Here is a 20,521-nt window from a genome sequence, read left to right as displayed (position 1 = left end):
CTCAACTCAGCCTCATGTGGAGCCTGTTTCCTACCCTGGATGATTGGGGGGAGGGAATAGCTCAGTGGTTTGAGCATTGGCCTGCTAAACCCAGGGTTGTGAGTTCAATCCTTGAGGGGGCCATTTAGGGATGGGGGCAAAAATTGGGGATTGGTCCTGCTTTGAGCAGGGGGTTGGACGAGATGACCTCCTGAGGTCCCTTCCGATTCTATGATTATTAAACCCCACATAAAAACAGTCGCCCAAAACATAACCAGAGACATGGTGGACCATGTCTCCTGGGCTGTTCTGGCAAAGGCGGGCAATCTGCCTTCATAGCAGGGATCGGGGTTGATGTTCGTTAAAAGGAGGAAGAGAAAGAGAAATGTGTCATACCTGCAATGCAAAGGGCCTCTGAAATCCTTCAAAGAAGGGCTTTGAGACACAGGGCCAGCCATAAGAGGAAGCCTGAAAGATTATCTTTTAATCACCATGGCTTTTGTCCATCCAGGTCTGAAGACTGCACCAAATCCAAGCTGGACTTGTTCCAAATAGCCCCTATGCACACCAACATTGAGAAAAGCATCTACATCAAGGTACTGCCTCTGTTGACTATTACAGAGGCTGCCCCCATTGACTTTTTCATAGCAGGGAATGGCGTAGATTATATGGATTAAAACAACACGCTGCCAGGGCCGCCCAGAGGATTCAGGGGGCCTGGGGCAAAGCAATTTCAGGGACGCCGCTTGTACTCACCGGGCGGCGCTCCGGCGGCATGTCCTTCACTCGCTCCGGGTCTTTGGCACTGTAGGACCCGCTGCCGAATTGCTGCCGAAGACCCGGAGCGGCGCCGGGTGAGTAAAAATTAAAAAGGTGCCACTTGTGCTCAGTGGGAGAGCGGCCGCTGCCCCGCGCCGGGAAAGGGAGTCTCGGCCAGGGCTCGCTGGGCCCCTGAGGGCCCCGGGGCCAATTGTCCCACTTGCCCCTCTCCTCCCCCCCCCCGGGCGGCCCTGCACGCTGCTCTACCTGTGTTGGAAGATTGTAAAAGACAACAGAACCTCGCTCAACAGAGAGTTGAAGGTGGGCCTCATGAGTTACCCCGTGGTGTCTATTTTCAGCCAGTTGGATGTCACTCCGTGAGACCGCCTCATAATCCAAAGCAACAACTGTTACTCTTACAAGGCTTTGATAGAATCGGTGCTCAATTACAGGGACCTGCCCTCGCCACGCAATTTTCTACTGGCCTATTTTACAGACGCTCCCAGACAACACGAAGCAACGGAGCTGTATGGCAAGAATCAAGGGTTTGCGAGGTGGGCAAACCTGACGATTCAGAGCAGGACAATAGGGTTGTTGGGTCACCTACACAGGGACCTGTTTTTTCAAGAGAAACTTTTGTTGTGTGAAAATTAGGCTGACGTACAGTAACGACACTTTCTGCTTAATGGGTGATGTGAATGAAGGCTTTAAACTGTGGATTATCTCAGTCCATTTTTGTGAAGCAAGTATTAGAGCCCCTAGAGGCTAAGGTAAATGCTTTCCAAAATTGGCCTGTCCCTAAGTCAAAGAAGCAAGTCCAATCCTTCTTGGGCTTGACCTGGTATTACCGACAATTTGTACCACACGACAGCCAAATTGCCACCCCACTGACAGACCTAACCAGAAAAAAGCAGCCCAATGCCATTCAGTGGACTGAGAAGTGTCAGAAAGCCTTGAACCAGCTTGAGGCGGCCCTTACGTCTGATTCTGTACTAAGGGCCCCAACCTTTCGTGGTAAACCACATGCATCTGAGCGTGGTTTAGGAGCAGTTTTAATGCAGGAAGGACCAGATCAACAATTCCATCCTGTCGTGTTTCGCAGCAAAAAAACTTTCTGAGAGCGAAAGCCACTGGTCAGTCTCAGAAAAAAAGTGTTACGCCATTGTTTATGCTCTGGAGAAGCTACTCCCATACATTTGGGGATGGCGATTCCAACTGCAGACCGATCGTGCCTCACTGAAGTGGCTTCACACAGTCAAAGAGACGAACAAAAAACTTCTTCAGTGGAGTTTAGCTCTTCAAGACTTTGACTTTGAGATACAACACATTTCAGGAGCTTCTAACAAAGTGGCTGCTGCACTCTCCCGGAAAGGTTTCCCAGAATCAGCCGGGTGAAAATGTCCCTGTATTCTAAGTCATTTTAGTCCTTAAAATGTGGAAAATACCATTTAGTTCTTCATGTAATTAGTAGTAAAATTAGAGGTGCATGTCTCTTATTAACTCTGTTTTCCTAAACCTCCAGGAAGAAATCCCAGCTGATATGGACCCGACCTAAACCACGCTGGCCAGCACTGGCTGTGATTTGGGGGGCATGTGATAAATGAGGGGGGTAGCTCCCTTGTGTAACTCCCCACCATTCAGTTAGCTGTAGAATCCTCTTTAGCAGCTGCCCCCTAACTGCCTTGCCTGTAAAGGTTTAAGAGGTAAGTTTAAAATGAGTTGGCACCAGACCAGGGGACCCAATCGGAAGCTGGACACTTTCAAATTGGGAAAAACTTATGGGTGTGGGGGTCTTTGTTCCCTCGGACACAGAGGGATAAGACCGCAAGGTATGCGGTAAAGCTCAAGCCGGGTATGAGAAATCAACTATATCATACCTAGAAACTACTCATTTGAAACCTCAGATATGTCAGTAAAGTAGGAAATGTTAGGAAGATGCGATCAGGGATTTTTTGTTGTTGTTATTTTGGTTTGTGGATTCCTCTGTGCTAACCCCAGGTGCTTTTGTTTTGCTTGTAACCTTTAAGCTGAACCCCAAGAAAGTTATTTTTGGTGTTTAATCCCTCACAGCCTGAGTTTTCAGATGTTTTCTTTCTTTTTCCAATAAAATTTACCTTTTTTAAGAATCTGAGGGGATTTCTGTGTCTTAGGAGGTTTGTGCCCATGTTTTTAGTTAGCCGGTGGCAACAGCTGATTTTTTTTTTCTTTTCCTTCCCAGCTCTTCCCTGGAGCAGTGTGTGTGAAAAGGCTTGAGGATACCCCACAGGAAGGAATTCCCAAGTGCGCCTTCTTGGGCTCTCAAAGGGGTTCTGCACTTGGGTGGTGGCAGCATTTACCAACCCAAGGTCAGAGAAAAGCTGTACCTTGGGAGTGTAATACAAGCCTCGAGTGGCAAGTATTAATTTTGAAAGTCCTTGTGGGCCCCCACATTCTGCACTTGGAGTGCCAGAGTGGGGAATCAGCCGATGACAGAGGGCCTTTAGATTTATGATGCACTGTGTTCAATACTGTACTGAACTGTACTACAAATCAAAGAAATCCAGGCTTTTTGGTTGTATTTCTCTGTACCAGGATGCACAGGGAACCAAGTTCTTTCCTTATGCTCAGCCTAGTTTCACAGGCCAATGCATCTTTGTACTTTGAAGGGGTTGAAAAAGCACTGGAGGAAGCTCAACACACAATGTTGCAGGTTTCTCCCTCCCCAGGCTCTCCTTCAAGCTATGATAGAAAGACTGGCTGAATAGGCTAAGACAGGGTTCTGTCCATTTGGCTGGGTTGCTAGAAGTTCAATCCATCATAAAAGTACCTCACATTTGATTTCTTTTGTTACATTCCAAAAACTTAAAGCTAAATAAACCTGAAGTTAATCCTCATTTTTCTGCCCCAATTCAAACTAACTTCTTTCCCAAGTGGACAATGGTGGGTAAGCATGGAATGAGTGTGATTGAAATCATCAGTCATCCGTAAACAAATCTAGTGTTCTCCCTTGAACCATTGTTGTTTCCCTACAAAAACCCCTACCCACGCTCAAGTAATTGCTCTGATGCCTGGATCCAAACTCTGCATCAGTTCCACTGGGATTTCATCTTCTCCTGACTGATCGTGCTGGGGGCTCTGCCTGTCTCCAGCACTCAGGACCCTGAGCTACCACCATCACCTGGGAACCCAGACCAGTTCAAGCTTCATGAAGTGGTGAGACCCCAGCTCTCTCTCTCTCTTTGTTTTCTTTTCTACCTCAGGTATAACTTTCTAACCCTGACTTGTTTGATCAGGTATAGTTTTCTATATATGACTTTTGTAACCTTCAATAAATAACTTTATGGTTAAGCTGGTTGCTCCCTCCCCTCTCTCTCTGAACTTTACTCTTTTGTGTGTTTGGCTTCCCCATTTACTCTGCAGCAACGCTCCTCTTACCTAAGCTAAAGATCCCTGTAGCGCCCAAAAATACTGTGGGGTTTTCTCATCAAGTGGGTTACTACCAGAACAATTGTAATGTGAAAGTGGGGATAGGGACGTGCTGAACCTGTGACATATGAGGGTGGCAGCTTGAAAGTGCTGTTTGACCCAGACTACTGAGTCCAGGGACATATAAGGGTGGCAGCCTGGAAGTACTGTTCAACCCAGCCTGCTCAGGCTTACTCTATTCCAGTGCGGTACCTGTGGCATATAAGGGTGGCAGCTTGGAAGTGCTGCTTGGCCCAGCCTATTGAGCCCAGGGGCATATAAGGGGTCAGCTTGAGTTGAGAGAGCTGATTGATCTGGTCCACTCAGACTTGGTGGGGGGTGTTCATCTGATTCTGGGGCTGGAGGAACCCAGCCCTGGGGAACCTAGGTCCTGCAGGATAGCTCCGTTGGAAGGGGACTTGCAGAAGGGGAGAAGTAGAGCTCCATATGAAAACACAAGTGACACAAGCAGAAAATAGATAGAATTACAGAACACCCCTCACCAGAAAAGTAACCCGAATAAATGAGCATACCCCAAAGTAATGGGCAAATCTGGTAACACATTTTGGTCCTTAGGCACCCACACCTTGGGCTGCCGTACTCCAAGGGGGCAGTGCCTCTTTATATGGTCCCACTTGTGGCAGCCGACGCAGGATCCCTGCCTCTTCACTGTCTTGAGCCTCTCATGGTCCTTTCCAGGTTCAGGTGCATCTCCTGGGCTAACCTGGATCTTCCCCCCTTGGGCCTGGGCACTCCCACTCCTGGTGTCCTTGCCGCCCACAGGCCCAACATGTCCATCACCCCGATTTCCTTCACCAGTTAGACTCTCCGAGGGTCTTGTCCCTCTCTCCACTCTGGGTGAGGCTTCCTGCCCCCATCCCAGTAGGGACAAGCCCTCCACCCGTGTCCTTGCCGCCCGCAAGCATAACAAGCCCTCCCCTCTGCTACCGGCCTCCTGGCGCTGGGCTTCTCCCCATGCCTGCTCCTGAACTCCTTCCGCAGGAGTATTACAAGGGCCAGCTGTTCCTTGACCAGCTGCCCCATCTGCTCCTGCAGCATCCACTGCACCTCCCAGTGCCTCTCCTGGGTCTCCCAGATCCCTTGCAGCAGGGACTCCCATCTTCCTTGCTGTTTGTCAGGCCCCTTCCTGCGGGGCACGGACGCCGCTGTCCATCCAGGGACAGCACGGGCACCTTCTGCGAAGACGACCTCCACATATCCAGGATCCATTGTCCCTCCTCTAATGTCTCTGTCTCTCTCAGACCAGGTTATAGTTCCAGTCTTTTCCTTCCCCTTGTATCAGGGGTGACTGTCTATGCCCACATTCTCCACCATATGTAGAAGGCTGGGACTCACCACCAGTAGCGCCACCTGCTGGTAACTCTGGGAATTAGCTCTAATCCAAAACTGGAGAACCCTCCTCTGGTGGTGGCTCACCTGATGTTACCTGCTCTTTCCAAGTCCTAGGCCCCGTGTCCCTCCCAGACCACGGCGCCCTTCCCCAGGGTACTGCCCTCTGGCGGTGCCCCACTCTCTGGGTGCCTCCCCTCCAGGGAACCGGCTACCCCTAATCCCACCCCTTCCCTCAGGGGCAAACTTCAGTCTGAACTGGCCACTCATCATCGGCAAGGGGGGTGGACCTGCTGCTTATTCCTCCATTGGCTGTCCCTCTGCAGCCCTAGTACCTCCTCAAGGCCCTGTATCAGGCCCTCAGCCTGGGAGTTGGTCAGGCCAGAGCTCCCCTGGCTCCCCTTGACCTTCCCCAGCATTGGTCTGTCCAAGGTACCTTTCCCTGTCTAGGCAGCCAGTCCTTCTCTCTCTAAAGCTGGAGAGAGACTAAGCTCCCTCTCAGCCTTGAAGCTTTTTGGCTGCTCTCAGCTTCCCTCCAATCGGTTGCTGGCACAGCCCTCTCCCAGGGCTGTTTTTAACCCCTTCTACTCCAGTGCATCACATATATAGACTAGATATCATCCCTCAAATACTATTTGGGTTCAATGTGAAAACAGTAATTCATTGTCCTCAGCCAGGGCCACACTGGGAGGCAGCTTTCAGCGCAAGACAGCCTAAAATATAATGCCACCCAATGTAATTTTCCCAGTACTACTTCCTCTACTTCAGTGGATTTTACACCAGAGTGGTTTTCTTTTACATTATAAAAGCTGTCTGACTCCCAGACTGCAGTCGAAGTGAGATAGGGTATGTGGTGAAGAATCCATAGCCTGGGGGAAACACCTGCAGGGCTTGGCTTTGCACTGTGGGCCATGTGGAGAGCTGAGGGTAGAAGCACAAGGTTGTAAGAGGTGAGCAGGATAGGGAACGTTGCAATGTTCATCCTCACAGATGAGCACTCCACCACCTAGGAGGAAGGAGGCCTAAGAGGACAGTGTAGCATCCATCATTCATGACTTTGCAGCAGCTAAAGCTGGGGGAGGGGGGAATTGTTTGTTTGAAGAATTGAGTGTAGTGAGAGTAGAATAAACTTGCTAATTTTACATAAATAATATGTAAATATATATATATAGATAAATATTTGATGACTTCATAATTGTTTGCAATATGTAATTCATACCTTGGCCCTTCCCTCCCATTAGCCTTAGACCCCTCATAACCTTAATCCAGCCATGAATGTAAATGTTCACTACTCCATTATAAGGAGGTACAGGTAAGTGAAAACAATGCAAGTAACATTCCACTAGTTTTCATAAAGTTTAAACACCAAATACACTCTTATACATTTAAGAAGCACTTTGATCTATACTAATACACAAGTGAATTGGCCATCGGCTCTGGCATGACCTGGCATCTGGTCTGCCAGCGTCACAACCTGTGTCCCTGAGAAAAGACTTGGGGTGAAGCCCCATAGAAACAGGGGGAGCTCATTTTATTGGTTGTATTTATTTGCTCTCCAGCTCTTCAATGAGGAACTTGTTCTTGGCCTTCAGTGCCTGGTAAAGCTGCTCTTTGCAGTACCAGTTCCAGCTCGGCATGAACTCATACAGCTTCCGCATCTTGTCTGGATTGGTTTTCTCGGCTCTGATGCTCTGGTATTGCTCTTCATCCAACATAGTGCCATACAGCATGTCTATGATGCTGTCCACCATGCAGACACGTTGGATCAGGTCTGCTCGGTGCCGGTTCACAAAATGTTCCCCTGAGGAGGACACACCATAAGAGAATGAACTGACAGCCTTGAAGCTTTGACCACTGTCTGACTCCTGTCCTCAAAATCTCCTACCCCGCATCCCAGACTGTTCTCTATCACTACCCCCAGGTTCTAGTGTGCTGGTCTATCTATTCATTATAGATTGCTGCCACATTTCACTGGCTACTCAACATGATTCTTAAAAGAATGGTAGAGTTACAAAAATAAACAAAAATATTTTAAAAAAATCACAGTGAAAACTTTTTAACCCAGGCCCCCAGATAACCTGAACTCTGGCCGCAGTGGGATCTCAGTCTAGTCTTTCACCATCTCGGCATGTAGTCATTGAGTTTATGATTTATTTCATGCATACATGTCTCAGATATTAAGACAGCTGTGTTGTCACCATGGTAACCTTTCCTCTTGACAGTAAGTCATCTAATTTCAGGACCTGGGCATATCAGGGTTGTGCATAGAAAGATACTACCTATGTGCCTAATGACACCTGAACAGAGTCTTTGCTGCCATGTAGCATCACAAGAACTGATTCTGAGGGGTGGCTGCGCATTGTCCAGGAGTTACTGAATCACCCTCAGCAGACGGCAATGTCGTGCTTTGGGGAATGATGAATACTTGCCTTCAGCTTGCTGTGTCTAGCTAGGATTTTCATTCTATGGTGCTGTGTATAGTCACACAGAGAAAGCAAAGCACTGCAGCCACAGGACTAGGGGGTTACTATAGTCAGGGCTGTACTGTAATAGACAGATATAGCACAGTCACATGGACCTTCCTTTTGTAAATGGCAGAAAATCCCTGTAGGTGAGAAAAGTAGACTAATAGCAGGGAATCCCTAATGTATTGTCAAGGCCCATCACACTCTATGGCAAGTTAGGCTTACATTCTGTAGCAGGATCCCTGGATTCTGTGCAATTTCTACACAGATACAACATGACAATCCCAGAATTTAATTATATAGATTGAGGTGGGGGCAGTATAATAGAAATAAGTATTAGCAAAGACCAATGTTTCCCAAGCTTTTGAAAGCTGAGCCCCGCTTCAGGAATGAAACCCTCCAACCTTAACCCTGTCCCTTGTAATCCCTGTCCACCCTCCCGCAATTTACTCTCAACCACAAATCACACAGACCTCTGGTAGCCAGCAGGGGCACCACTGCAGATTTAAATAGCAGGAGAGGGGTAATTTTCCATGGAGGTCCAGGGGCCACTTAGGCATGACAGAGAGGTTGGCATTGATGTGAGCAGGGGTCTGCATGACTCTCCTCTCTGAAGCCTCTGCTCCCTGCCAGGTCACAATGTTACTCAAATGTGGGGTGGCTGAGCAGATAGTCCCCTTAGCAAAATTCTGGTTGGGGCCCTGGCTCAAACACTGGTGGGACTGGTCCACTTTCCAGAAGATGACCTCATGCATAAGGGGCGGGGGGGGAAGTTCCTATTGAATTAAGTTTAATTAGCTTAGGAGTTTATAGCATTAAGAATGCATATGTTTGTCTATTATTGTGCAATGGTTTGTTCTTTATGGATAGGTTTACTTGGTACTGCCTCAGTGCAGAGGACTGGACTTGATGACCTCTCAAGGTCCCTTCCAGACCTATGTTTCTATGCTTCTAACAGCATGTGTGTAAGCGCTTTTATTGGCTTTAATACACTTTCTCTATAATGCTTTTACCATCAGAATAAATATGCTTACTTAGAAAGAGCTGTGAGGTAACTTAATTGTGGGCAATTATGTGTTTACTATCTGTGAAGAGAAAAGTACAGCAGGCCATCTTAGGCAATGTAGTTTTGCCAGAGAATTCACATTACAGTCAGGGAACTATGCAGCCTGGAAAAACTCCTTGCTGACCAGGGAGGGGGAATACAGATGCTATTGCCCCAAACTGTGACACCTTCCTCCACAGTATGCATTAACCTATTATTAATTAGATGCCCCTCTCCATCCTCCCACTCACAGTCAGAGATCTCATACACAAGACAGAGAGAAACTTTCCCCCCTTCCCTTGTGACATACAAGCACAGACCTCCCAGCAACCTAAGATGGACCTAAGATCTCTCTGTTCCTGATACAGGCCCCAGTCCTGCAAACACTTGGTAAAGGTAAGCCTATAGGTAAGCGTTTATAGATTGGGGCTGGGAGTAGGTAGTGATACTGCTGCACTTGTGATAGTCTCTAGTCTTGGGAATAGATGGGGACCCTGTACTAATGGTATGACCTTGAAAGGCATAAAGATTTTGTTAACTTAGAACTTCAGGTGTCACAAGGATAGTTCCAAGAAAGCATGCAATTGAATAAGTAGCCGACCACTGTATGAGGGTAACTTCCCATGTAGGTACCACATACCTTTTGCAGACAACTCGGACGGTTTTCCATTTGGATGCAAATCTGAAACGGAAGTTACATTTAAATAACATAGAAAGAAATTTAATGCATTTCAATACAAGTTCATTTCTATTTTGTATAGAGCCATCTAGTGATGGAATGATGCATTTGCATCCTGCACTAAACTGTAGTCCTTGAAGAAAACACTGCTACCAGCAGTCATTTTTATGAAGTGCCATTTGTGAAATACTATAATGGGAGTTCTGTTTGTGTGAGCTCTCTGCCTGTTTCTATTCATGATTCATACTCACTTTACATAATGAGCAGGCTATATCCTCAGAGAAACACAGAACAACGTGCACTGGGGCAAAGAGTCAATTCAGGAGCGTTTTTAAGGAAAGGGAATCCCCTTAGAAACAGTCGTGTTCCAAAGAAGATTAGATTAAACTATTCAAAGGTCCATATAAAGGACAACTTTGTCCTAGTGCAGGGAATGGACTAGATGGCTCAGAAGACCCTTTCCAAACCTAGGAATCTAAGACAGACACTGAGTGTTGGCAGAGGGACATTTTTATTTGGGACAATTATAATCAAGATGGAGACACTGGGGTGGATTAAGGAGGCCTTTTCCCAATCCCAAACTTGTTACTATATTGAATGTTTATATTATGCTCATTGCCCAGCTCAATTAGATGCTTCTTTACAAAAATAAAAATATACTTATATAGACAACAAGAATAGTTTGTGTAGTGTTTTCATTACTTTTGCCAAGCATCTGTTAATAATTCAGTCAAGGGAATAAAGTACCCTCTGCTTACATCTCAAAAATAAAGACCTACATCATTCATTGTTTGCATCTGGTAGGACCCAGAGCCCCAGTCAGCGATCCGGGCCCCATACCAGGCTCTGTACACATGTATAACAGAAAGACTCTTCTTGCCTGAAAGATCTCACAGCCTAAAACAAATAAATGCCCCCTGCCTGGCACTCTGGGGGCTGCTAAACTCAAGCCCTAGGGCAGGGGTTCCCAAACTGTGAGCTGCAGCCCAAAGGTGGGCCGCGACACAGCCCTGGGTGGTCCACCAGCAGAAGCAGAGATTGGGGAGGCCTGAGGGGTGTTGTCCCCCCAAACTGTATAAATTGGCAGAGTGGCAGCTCACAATGGCCCCTGCCCAGGGCTGGAGGAGCCCAGCGCCCTGGCAAGCAGCAGGTGGAGGGCAAGGAGAAGGGGCAGGCCCTGAGAAGCAACAGCTGTCAGGGTGGCTGGAGGGGGCTGGAGACCTGGCTGGCCTTATGGGTGGGCGACTGCCTGGGGAGCAGCAATCGCAGCAGGGGTACCTCCTTTGGCTCCCCAGGGTGCAATGCAACTGATGGGGTCTAACACGGGGAGTGGCAGATGGGGGCTGCCTTGCCTGGCCTGGCCGCAGCGGGGTCAGGAGGTGCAGGGCTGAAGAGCTGCTGTGAGACTCCCAGCTCCAGCTGCTCTTCAGCCCGACAGTGAGCAGGAGCCATGAAACCCAGAGCCCGAAGCCGCAGACAGCCCCTGCCCTGCCCCGTTCATCTCTCACCTTCTCCAACCCGGAAGGCAGCAGGGAAGCCTCCTCCACCTAAGTTGGCAGCTGGGCTCCCAGGAGATCTTCCCCTCTGACTTTCCCCACGGAATCTGCCCAAGGTTTGTTCCTGTGCGTGCTCACCTAGGGAACAGGAGATGGAGAGGGAGGAGCCGCTACACACCACTACAGAGCAGGAGCAGGGGAGGGGAGGCGGAAGGAGAGAGCCCTATTAGAGAGCTGACTCTGTCCCCCCCCAACCCTGTGTAGAATGGCCCTGCAGATTGCTATGGTTTGCCCCCATGGGGATGCTGAAACTGCCCACCTGCCTCTTCTGTGGGAAGAAGGGCCGCTGGGGGAGGGGACTTGGGGCACCAAAATACAAGTTCTCCCAGGGCACCATTTTCCTAAGCCCTCTTGCTGGCCCTTGTCCATGCTGAGGTGAGGGGCCACGCATGCCCCGTGGTGTCCCTCTCCCTGATGGACCCCTGTCAATAGTGGGTCACACAGTGCCTACTGCAGCTGCACAGGAGGGCCTCAGGGAAAAAAGTTTGGATACCCCTGCCCAGGGGGATAGTCCAGGGGAGTGAATTCCAAAGGCCTCTAGGGAGATCCCCACTGCCAGCCCTGGAGTGTTCCATTGGGAACCCCGGGCAGAATCAGCCCAGCTCATTGTCACCATGGGGTAGAGGGGAGAGGAACAGGAATGACTAACAGGGTTTGAACTTAGCTCCATCACAGAGCACGTGGATTCTAACACCATGTCACTTGAGTGGACCCCCATAGGCACTGGCTCTTCCACTTGCATGGGACACTTAAAAGCAGCCTGGGGCCAAAGGAACTACTGCTCTCCAGGTTTGTTGGCTACTTAACTCAGGGGAATAAAGTTCCCTCTCCCCCATCTCAAAAAAAAAATTGTCGGCTGTTTGTATTGCATTGAATGTGTTTCTTTAATGAAAAATAGCCTTGAAGATAAAGTTCCTGCCTGGAACCCCAGAAAGGTCTCATGTGGCCAGTCGGCTATTTGGGGGATAACATACTGGGCCAGCCTCTCTGCTGTGATCAGCTTTTAGTTACAGAGCCTTGATTCTCTGTCCCAGCCCTAGCACAGGCTAGAGTAGCCTGGCGGCTGTTCTAACTTGTGCCAGCTGCCACTGGTCCCCAAAGAATGGTGCTGCAGCTGGGGATGCACTCCAGACACCACTCCTCCCCACCTCTCTGTCCATGGCACTCCCTCTGCACTGCTCTGTTGGCTCTACACCCACTGGGGACACCCCCACACTGGGGATTTCCTAAGATGGAGAGTTACAGGCTGTCTCTGCTCCCCTTGAGCCAGCTGAGTGGTGAAAAGGGAGTGGAGCAGGTGAGAGAATCTGGCCCACTGGGGGCATCGCTGCTCTGAGTCCCCCTGGTTCCCTGCTGGGATTCAGAACTTGTCATTCCTGCCATCAGCCTGTTTCTCCTTCTGCTCCTGCAGCATTAGGGCAGTTCCTTGGGCAGACTCCCAGGTTTTACAGTAACTTTAGGTTTCTTACCTTTCTCTCTTTCTTTTCTGAGTTTAGCAGCAGAATCTCGGAGGTTGATCTGAGTGAAAACGTCTATAGTTACATCCACTGCAGCCGCTGCACCATAGAATGCCATCAGGAGGTTCTTCATATCGGTCCTATCGGCATTCTCCAGCCGACCTCGGGGGATGGTACCTTTCCCCTCAAAGTCAGAATGTGATAGTTTGTCTTTAAATCTTTTGATGTCTTCCTGAAGAAGGTTGTCAAGGGCACTTTGAAGCAGGTCACTGATTCTGCTTTGGTTTTCCATCACCAGTATCAGGAAAAAGAAACTAAAATACAAAGTAAATTGCTGTTAATAATAATTAATATGGAATAATCACAATATTTCCCATGTAGAGGAAAGCCATATAACCTTGGGGCTTGTAACTCCTCAGTACTTTGCCTCACAAAGGACTCACTGGACTTTGTTGCTCTGTGCCTCAGTTTCCCCCTTTCTAAAATGGGGATAATCATATTGCTGTAGCACACAGGGGCATTATACGGCTTAGTTCATGTCTGTAAAGCCTGTTGAGGACCTAGGATAAAAGGTGATATAATAATAATATTTATCATCCAAATGGATCTGAGAACACAAAGGTGGGACCACCCCCATCGCCCTGCCCATTTAAAATATTTCAGAAAACAACCAAATAAAATCTGGAAACTGTACGTCACAGTCCTGGAGTATGAGGACCTGTGTACTGAGACCCACTGTTAGCTTTGCATGGCCTCAGGAGGGTGTTGGATATCAGAGCAGCAAGGTGAAGGGTAACAATGGTAACTTCTGATATACTGACTAGAGCCCATTCTGACAGGTCCCACAACTATATAAACTGTAAAGTGTTCAGATTAGAAGTAGCCTATCCCCAGAGAATGATGTATTTACCGTTAGCCAGACAGCTATTGGAAACAACAGCTGGTAACCCTCCGCCGATTTGTTCAGTCTTCTCAATGCCCAAAAACAGGCGCCCAGAGAATCTGGAAAGAGGAAGAGGAAACAATTTGCTCAAAGTTTATTTCTGCAGTAAAGGAAAAGTAAAACATCTCCAGTTAAAGCTGACCTTCAGAGCTCCCTGAATTTCTATACCAGCCCTTATACTTTTTTCAGCCTTCGTAGTACTAATTTTACACACACACACACACACACACACACACACTCACCCCTTCTCATCCGTTTTTTATTCCTGTTAGAAGCTTGCCTTTTGGACACACTCCTTTGGCCTCAGCAGTTCGCACAACTGTTTTCTGGGACTACTATGTCACAAACTTCATAGACATGTTCATCTCTTTCCCCATCCCACATACTCTGTACCGGGAGAAAATAAAGTAGCAGATTGACAGTAGTGTAGAAGTTTAACCAAGAAAACAATGTGTAAAGTAAAGGGTGTGACAGAGAGGGGGGGGAAATGTTCTCTGCATCTGCTTAATATGCAAATAGCCGTGATATCAGCAAGAGGTGGGGCTTCAGTCTCTCTCACTCAGGTTTTCCTGTGACGGGGAGGGCACATTCATTGTTTTAAATTAAAAATAATGAAAACTGTTGTTGTTTTTTTAAACATTAAGGAAGCAGGGGTAGATCTTCATGGACCAGGAATTTCATAACCTTACAAAACAAACACGAATCAGCTTTACAAGTCTCTTTTACAGTTACTCAGGAGGAAGTTGCTGCTTGATAAATGGAGGCTGGGAGGAGTCATTTCTGACACAGTCCTATGAGATTCTTTATTGCCATTGTTTTTCTGGGGCAAGCTCCTTTATTCCCTTGAAGATTTGCCCCTCTTTGGATGCAACGCCCCCAGTGCTGGCTCACACCCCGACACCATTTGGAGCTTTGGGCTTGTCTACACTGGCATTTTACTCCGCTGTAACTTGCTCGCTCGGGGGTGTGAAAAATCACACACCCCGGAGTGCAGCAAGTTTCAGCACTGTAAAGTGCCAGTGTAGACAAGCCCAAAGCAATTCCCCTCGTGGAGGTGGATTACATACAGCGCTGGGAGAGCTCTCTCCCCAGCGCTCACACACAACCACACTGTACCTTTAAAGCGCTGCTGGGCAGCGCTTTAATGTTTTCAGTGTAGACTTAGCCAAAGGTTCTCATTTTGGTTTTACATACAATATGAATTTACCATGTTTGTTGTTTTTGTTTGCAGCTCCCAGAAACTCCTGTCCCCGCTGAGAAGTGGGGACGGGATGTTCACCATTCGTTTCAGCAGAGCAAGAAGAAGAATGGTCATAAGGAATCTACTGGATGTTCACAGAACGGGGTGTTTCTGCCTGGTTTGACAGCCAGGGTCCGATCATCCCCTGGGGTAAGTCAGCACAGCTCTGCTGACATCAGTGAAGCCACCCTCATTTACACCAGCTGAGGATCTGGCCAAAGACGGAGTCCCTGCTGAAAAGGACCGGAGGGGCTAGGAAGAACACCAGGAGGTCGCCTGTACATGGGTCCCTACATGAGGGGTTTCAGAGGAGGCCTGGATTTGCTTGTATCAAACCTCCACATAGAGTGACTAAGATAACTACTGCTGCAGAGACCTCATCTGTTGAGATTGGTGATGTGGGTGCAATGGCTCCTCTCTCTGCTTGGTCTCCTACTGCATCCATTAGCCTGTGCTCACAACTCCAGCCCAGACACACTCCCCAGGACACCTCCTTCAGTGCTCTCTGCAGCATGTGTCTTGTGTATCTCAGGCTGGGGGACAAAGAAGGGATTCAGATAATGGGAGGCTCGGGTAATAGAGCAGACACCTTGCATCTGCAGGAATCAGGGGTCACTGGCCCTGTAGCAGTTTAGGGAGCAGTCTGCAGTCCCACTGTCCCGAGAGCGGGTGAGAAAGGCCATGCCCTTGCCTCTCAGGGTATGTCTACACTACCCGCCGGACTGGCGGGTAGCGATCGATCTTTTGGGGGTCGATTTATCTCGTCTAGTCTAGACACGATAAATTGATCCCCACACTCTCCCGTCGACTCCGGAACTCCACAGCCATGAGAGGTGCAAGCTGAGTCGATGGGGGAGCAGCAGCAATCGACTCACTGCCGTGAAGATCGAGGTACATCTAGGTACACTGTCGATCTAGGTACATCAACTTCAGCTACGCTATTCTCGTAGCTGAAGTTGCGTATCTTAGACTGATCCCCACCCCCAGCCCCAGTGTAGACCAGGGCTTAGTTATCTGAACTCCTGATTATCCAAATAATATCTGTGTCCCCCATGCTATTTAGATAATTGGGATTACACTGTAATACATCAAACAAATAAACCCTATGTAAAAAGACAGTTATGTTACAAAGTCAAGCAGCCAAAAGTTAGGAAATGCCAAAATTAAAGCTGTCCAGGACACCTGAGTTCTGCCACCTTGTGTGTATGCACCATGATACAGTCTTTGATCACAAAACATTTTCCCACAGGACCCTGCCTCATTCACTGGACAGCGAGTCAATATGTCTTTTCATCCTTCTGATTCAATGTATGGCCCCTGGTGTTATTCCACACACAACATGCAACCCCTGCATTGAACACAGAATTATTAATTTCTCCTTGGGTCTTTCTAGGGTGCTTTCACCTTACTGAGTAATTAACAATCTTTGATGAATTCATCTTCACAACATCTGTGTGGGGTTGTTGTTACCCTCATTTTACAGAGGAAGAACTGAGGCACAGAAATTAAGGCTGAACTTGGGTTACCTAGGGCCTGATTTTCCAAAGTATTTACCATTTTAGAGCACATTATATGTTCAAACGATGGCTCCAACTGACTTCAGTTGCTGTCATGAGTGCTCAGCACTTCTGTAAATCTGGCCCAAGGTGTCTCACACGTTGGGCACCCAGAAAATGAGGAACACACAACTTGTGGCCAGTTGTGAACACTTTAGTCTGCAGAAGAGAAGAATGAGGGGGGATTTGATAGCTGCTTTCAACTACCTGAAGGGGGGTTCCAAAGAGGATGGAGCTAGACTGTTCTCCGTGGTACCAGCTGAAGGAGTAAATGGTCTCAAGTTGCAGTGGGGGAGGTTTAGGTTGGATATTAGGAAAAACTGTTTCACTAGGAGGGTGGTGAACCACTGGAATGCATTACCTAGGGAGGTGGTGGAATCTCCTTCCTTTGAAGTTTTTAAAATCAGACTTGACAAAGCCCTGGCTGGGATGATTTAGTTGGGGATTGGTCCTGCTTTGAGCAGGGGGTTGGACTAGATGACCTCCTGAGGTCCCTTCCAACCCTGATATTCTATGATTCTATGATTCATTCTCTGTCCATGCGCTGTACATGTGGAACCTGATCTTTACATTCCAGGTGTATCTTGTCCATAAGTCCCTAGCATCAATGTGTTGCTACTTATCTTAGCTTTCACACAGACATCCTGACTCCAGCATACTGTTTGTCAAGCCCCTATTTACAACTTAACCTTCCATTCACCTTCCCAATTACACCCACTAAGAAATGAGGCAAGTTACATATGTCAACCCAGGCCTAAACCCCAAAACTGAGTCCCCAGTTCATTAGGAGAGTGTGGGACTTGGCTTACCCCCTGATTGTCAGGTGCCTGGCCCAGCTCCAGGTTCCCTCCCTTCTGGGCCTCTGGCGCAGTCACACCACCCAATTAGAATCCCAAAATAAGATCTCCCCTCCTGGGGTCTGGTTTATTAACACACAAACGATACCCTTGCCCTTGCTCAGGAAACCCCCCACCCACCTGCATCTTGTCCTCAGACTTCCACAGCCCCCCACTAGATTTTGTGCACAGAGTCCTTCAAGGCAGATGTTCCACAAACCTTAACTATTTGTGTCAGGGTTTCCCCAGGTCCTTCTCTTAGATTCCACGGGGCACAGAGGTTCTGGCAGCCCCTTTACCCCTAAAGGCAGGGGTTCCCAAAGTCCTACACACCTTGGGTGCAGGGGTCCCTTGAGCCCTCACATAAGGGACAAAGTTCTTTAGCCCCCTGGCTGCATCGCTAGTTGTTGCCTAAGCCCTCCCTGTACTCCAGGCTCCAGCTGTGGGACCACGTGTTACCGAGCAGCTGCCCACCCTCAAACCCCAAACTGTTCTGCTTTATGGTGCCCAGGGCTACTTCAAACCTCTCCCACAGGCCTCCTGAGACACCGTCAGCCAATCACAGCCCCTCATAAGCCGCAGTCCCAGATTCCCCCTTAGAACAGGGCCAAACCAGCCCCCCCTTGCCACTGCTTTGCCTGGCTTCCTCCCTGCATGCACAGAGCTGTTTTTTACCCCACTTCCCCCTTCCCAGCAGGCCTTGCTTCTTCTGAGTCACACGTTCCCTCTGGGTACACAGCCCTGAGAACGCCTGGCCGTACAGGGGCTGCAACCTCACAGCAACAGCACTGGCTAGACTAGGTTGAGACAGCTCAGGCATTTTTGCTGTTAATTAGAATTCTGCACAGAGCGACAAACCAACCCACATCTCCACCCCCAGTGCAAAGAATCCAGGATCAAAATGAGAAAAAGGAAGATGGTGCAACAGGGACAGTAAAACACTTAAGAAGAAAGGTGAGAAAACCCCACCAAACACAGATTCAGAGATTTGAAGGCCAGAAGGGACCATCAGACCATCTAGTCTGACCTCTTGTGTAACACAGGCCATAGAATTTCACCCAGTTAGCTCTGTATTGAGCCCAGTAACTTGTGTTTGATTAAAGTAGATTTTCGAGAATGGCACGCAGTCTTGAAGACTGTAAGAGATGGAAAACCATCGTGTCACATGGTAGCTTGTTCCAGCCCATTAATCACCCTCACTGTTAGAAATGTGTGCCTTACTTGTCTGATTTTAACTTTCAGCCATTGGATCTTGTTATGCCCATCTCTGCTATTTAGTAGCTGGTATTGTCTTCCCCAGGAAGATACTTCTAACTCCATGGTCAAAAGGACCTTTTGCTCATGGAGTAGAAGTGAAAAGGATCAAGAAGTGACTTGATCAACTGAACAGACTGAGCTCTTTAAATCTCACTGTGAGGCACTTTTCTCCAGCCCTCAAACAGAATTGTGGCTCTTCTCTGCAATCACTCCAATTTTTCACCATCATTTTTAAGATATGGACACCAGAACTGGACTCAATATTCCAGTATCGATCTCACCAGTACCATATAGAGCTAATATCTCCATACCCCTACTCACTATCCCTGGTTCACACTTCAGAAGGATTCCTTTAGCCCTTTTTACCACAGCATCACATTGGGGTTCATGCTGAGTTGCTCGTCCTCTATGACTCCAAAATCCGTTTCAGAATCACCAGATACAACCCCCCATACCGGGGGCTCAACCTGCACTCAATGTTCCTACATGAAGGCTCGTGCTCGCTGTTCCTCCCTCCCCTCAGTCACACCCAGAACTGCTGGGTCATCTGGGAACTAGAGCAAAGGGTAGAACATTCCGCTCCTTTTCGGGTTCGGTATTTGTGTGTGAAGATACAGACTACAGCAGATACAATCCTGGGCTCAGATCTGTTCCACTTCAGGAGACAGTGGAGAACTCACTAGAGCCGTGGGTCTCAAACTTATTTGATCAGGTTCCCCTCCATTGTGTCTGTAGTCATTTACCCCTTCCTCCCACAAGTACATATACCGCCACCCAGCTCTGAAGGCAGAGCAGAAAGCAGTGGCTGCTGGCTGACTGGCCAGCTCTCAAGGCAGCGCTGTGCAAGCAGCAGCACAGAAATAAGGGAGAACTGGGGAACCAGAGCTCTTAAAAAACCACCACCAAAAAAACCCACACAAAGCTCACGCCTCCCTTGACACATTCCCATGCCTCCCTTGGAAGGCCCGCCCCATAGTTCAAGAATGGCTACAATAAAGAGCTGCACCTTCCCCATGTTCTTCACTCCTAACCGGAGACATGACGGTCCTTTAAAAAGCGAAACCCCTGAGCTGACCTGCCGTTAGCCGAGTACAGTATATTTCATGTTTCAGTCACCATGCAGCACTGAAGAGAGTTTGTTAAATTTGAACTATGATAATTTCTCATCTCAGACTGAGTGAACAATTTCCACAAGCTGGCAAAATTCAAGGAGCTTCACTTTCTAAAAGTAATTCAGGCTCATTTCCTGTCTGGCTCTCAGCACTGAATTCACCTCGTTTCCCCTCCCCTTTTCCGGGTAAAGAAAATACAGTCTTCCCACCCCCCCCCCCACACACACACACAAACACAATGCAAAAAGAAACAGAACAGCCGTAAAACAAACTTAAGAAAAGAAATGCCTAGTAAATGGCCAGGAACACACGGCTTCAGGAGCAATATTGATGAACACATTTTACACAGATCAACAAGTTCTGTAGTGAGCTATAAAATACTCTGATCTAGTTTAGTTACATGTTTATCATCCTCACATACTTTGACCCAAATGTTCAAACTTGGATGCTAAAAAGTTAGGCTTTGTCTAGGTGACCAGTTAGTGTGTGGCAAGCGGGGGTGCAAATCTGCCCTGTGCTAGCCTGCCATGCACTAACTGTCCATGTGGACCCTGCCACTGCATACTAAAAGTTCCTTAGTGCACTTTGATCTACCCCTATTTTAAAGTGGAGTAGATCAAAGTGCACTGGGGCAGTGGTTCTCAAACTTTTTTTTCCTGAGGACCACGTGAAAATTGCTGAGGGTCTCGGCAGACCACTTAATGATCTTTCCAAATGTTGTTTGTACCTCACCTTACGTGTGCATCTTCTCCAGGGTCCAGGCACCTAATTAGTGGAGCCATGCCCACTAATTTAGTCTCTCTAAATTAGGGAGCAGATGAGGCTCCACTAAGTAGGTGGAAG

The 20,521-nt window shown here is 48.1% G+C and overlaps 1 protein-coding gene across 1 annotated transcript; it reads right to left on the bottom strand.

The window, feature by feature from the left end:
* Positions 1-6,963: 6,963 nt before the first annotated feature.
* Positions 6,964-19,672, bottom strand: LOC141988754 (apoptosis-associated speck-like protein containing a CARD). Its single transcript, XM_074954690.1, has 6 exons — positions 19,642-19,672; positions 13,645-13,736; positions 12,747-13,048; positions 11,230-11,355; positions 9,683-9,724; positions 6,964-7,333 (listed from the first exon to the last, which is right to left on the bottom strand). The coding sequence occupies exons 3-6, from the start codon at positions 13,024-13,026 to the stop codon at positions 7,077-7,079; spliced, it is 705 nt and encodes a 234-aa protein (XP_074810791.1). The 5' UTR covers positions 13,027-13,048; positions 13,645-13,736; positions 19,642-19,672; the 3' UTR covers positions 6,964-7,076.
* Positions 19,673-20,521: the final 849 nt, after the last annotated feature.

The sequence above is a fragment of the Natator depressus genome, chromosome 6 (genome assembly GCF_965152275.1).
Source record: "Natator depressus isolate rNatDep1 chromosome 6, rNatDep2.hap1, whole genome shotgun sequence".
In the NCBI taxonomy this organism is placed as follows: domain Eukaryota; kingdom Metazoa; phylum Chordata; order Testudines; family Cheloniidae; genus Natator; species Natator depressus.
The sequence above is the reverse complement of the archived record's forward strand: the minus strand, read 5'-3'. Positions and strand labels throughout refer to the sequence as shown.

Bases quoted from the DNA above. Each gene is read 5' to 3' on its own strand.
- LOC141988754 (XM_074954690.1), bottom strand. From the start codon at position 13,026: ATGGAAAACCAAAGCAGAATCAGTGACCTGCTTCAAAGTGCCCTTGAC. The intron at 9,725-11,229 runs GTGAGAGATGAA...CTTCCGTTTCAG, and splicing joins TGCCTTCCGGGTTGGAGAAG to ATTTGCATCCAAATGGAAAA. The intron at 7,334-9,682 runs GTATGTGGTACC...TGTCCTCCTCAG, and splicing joins GTCCGAGTTGTCTGCAAAAG to GGGAACATTTTGTGAACCGG.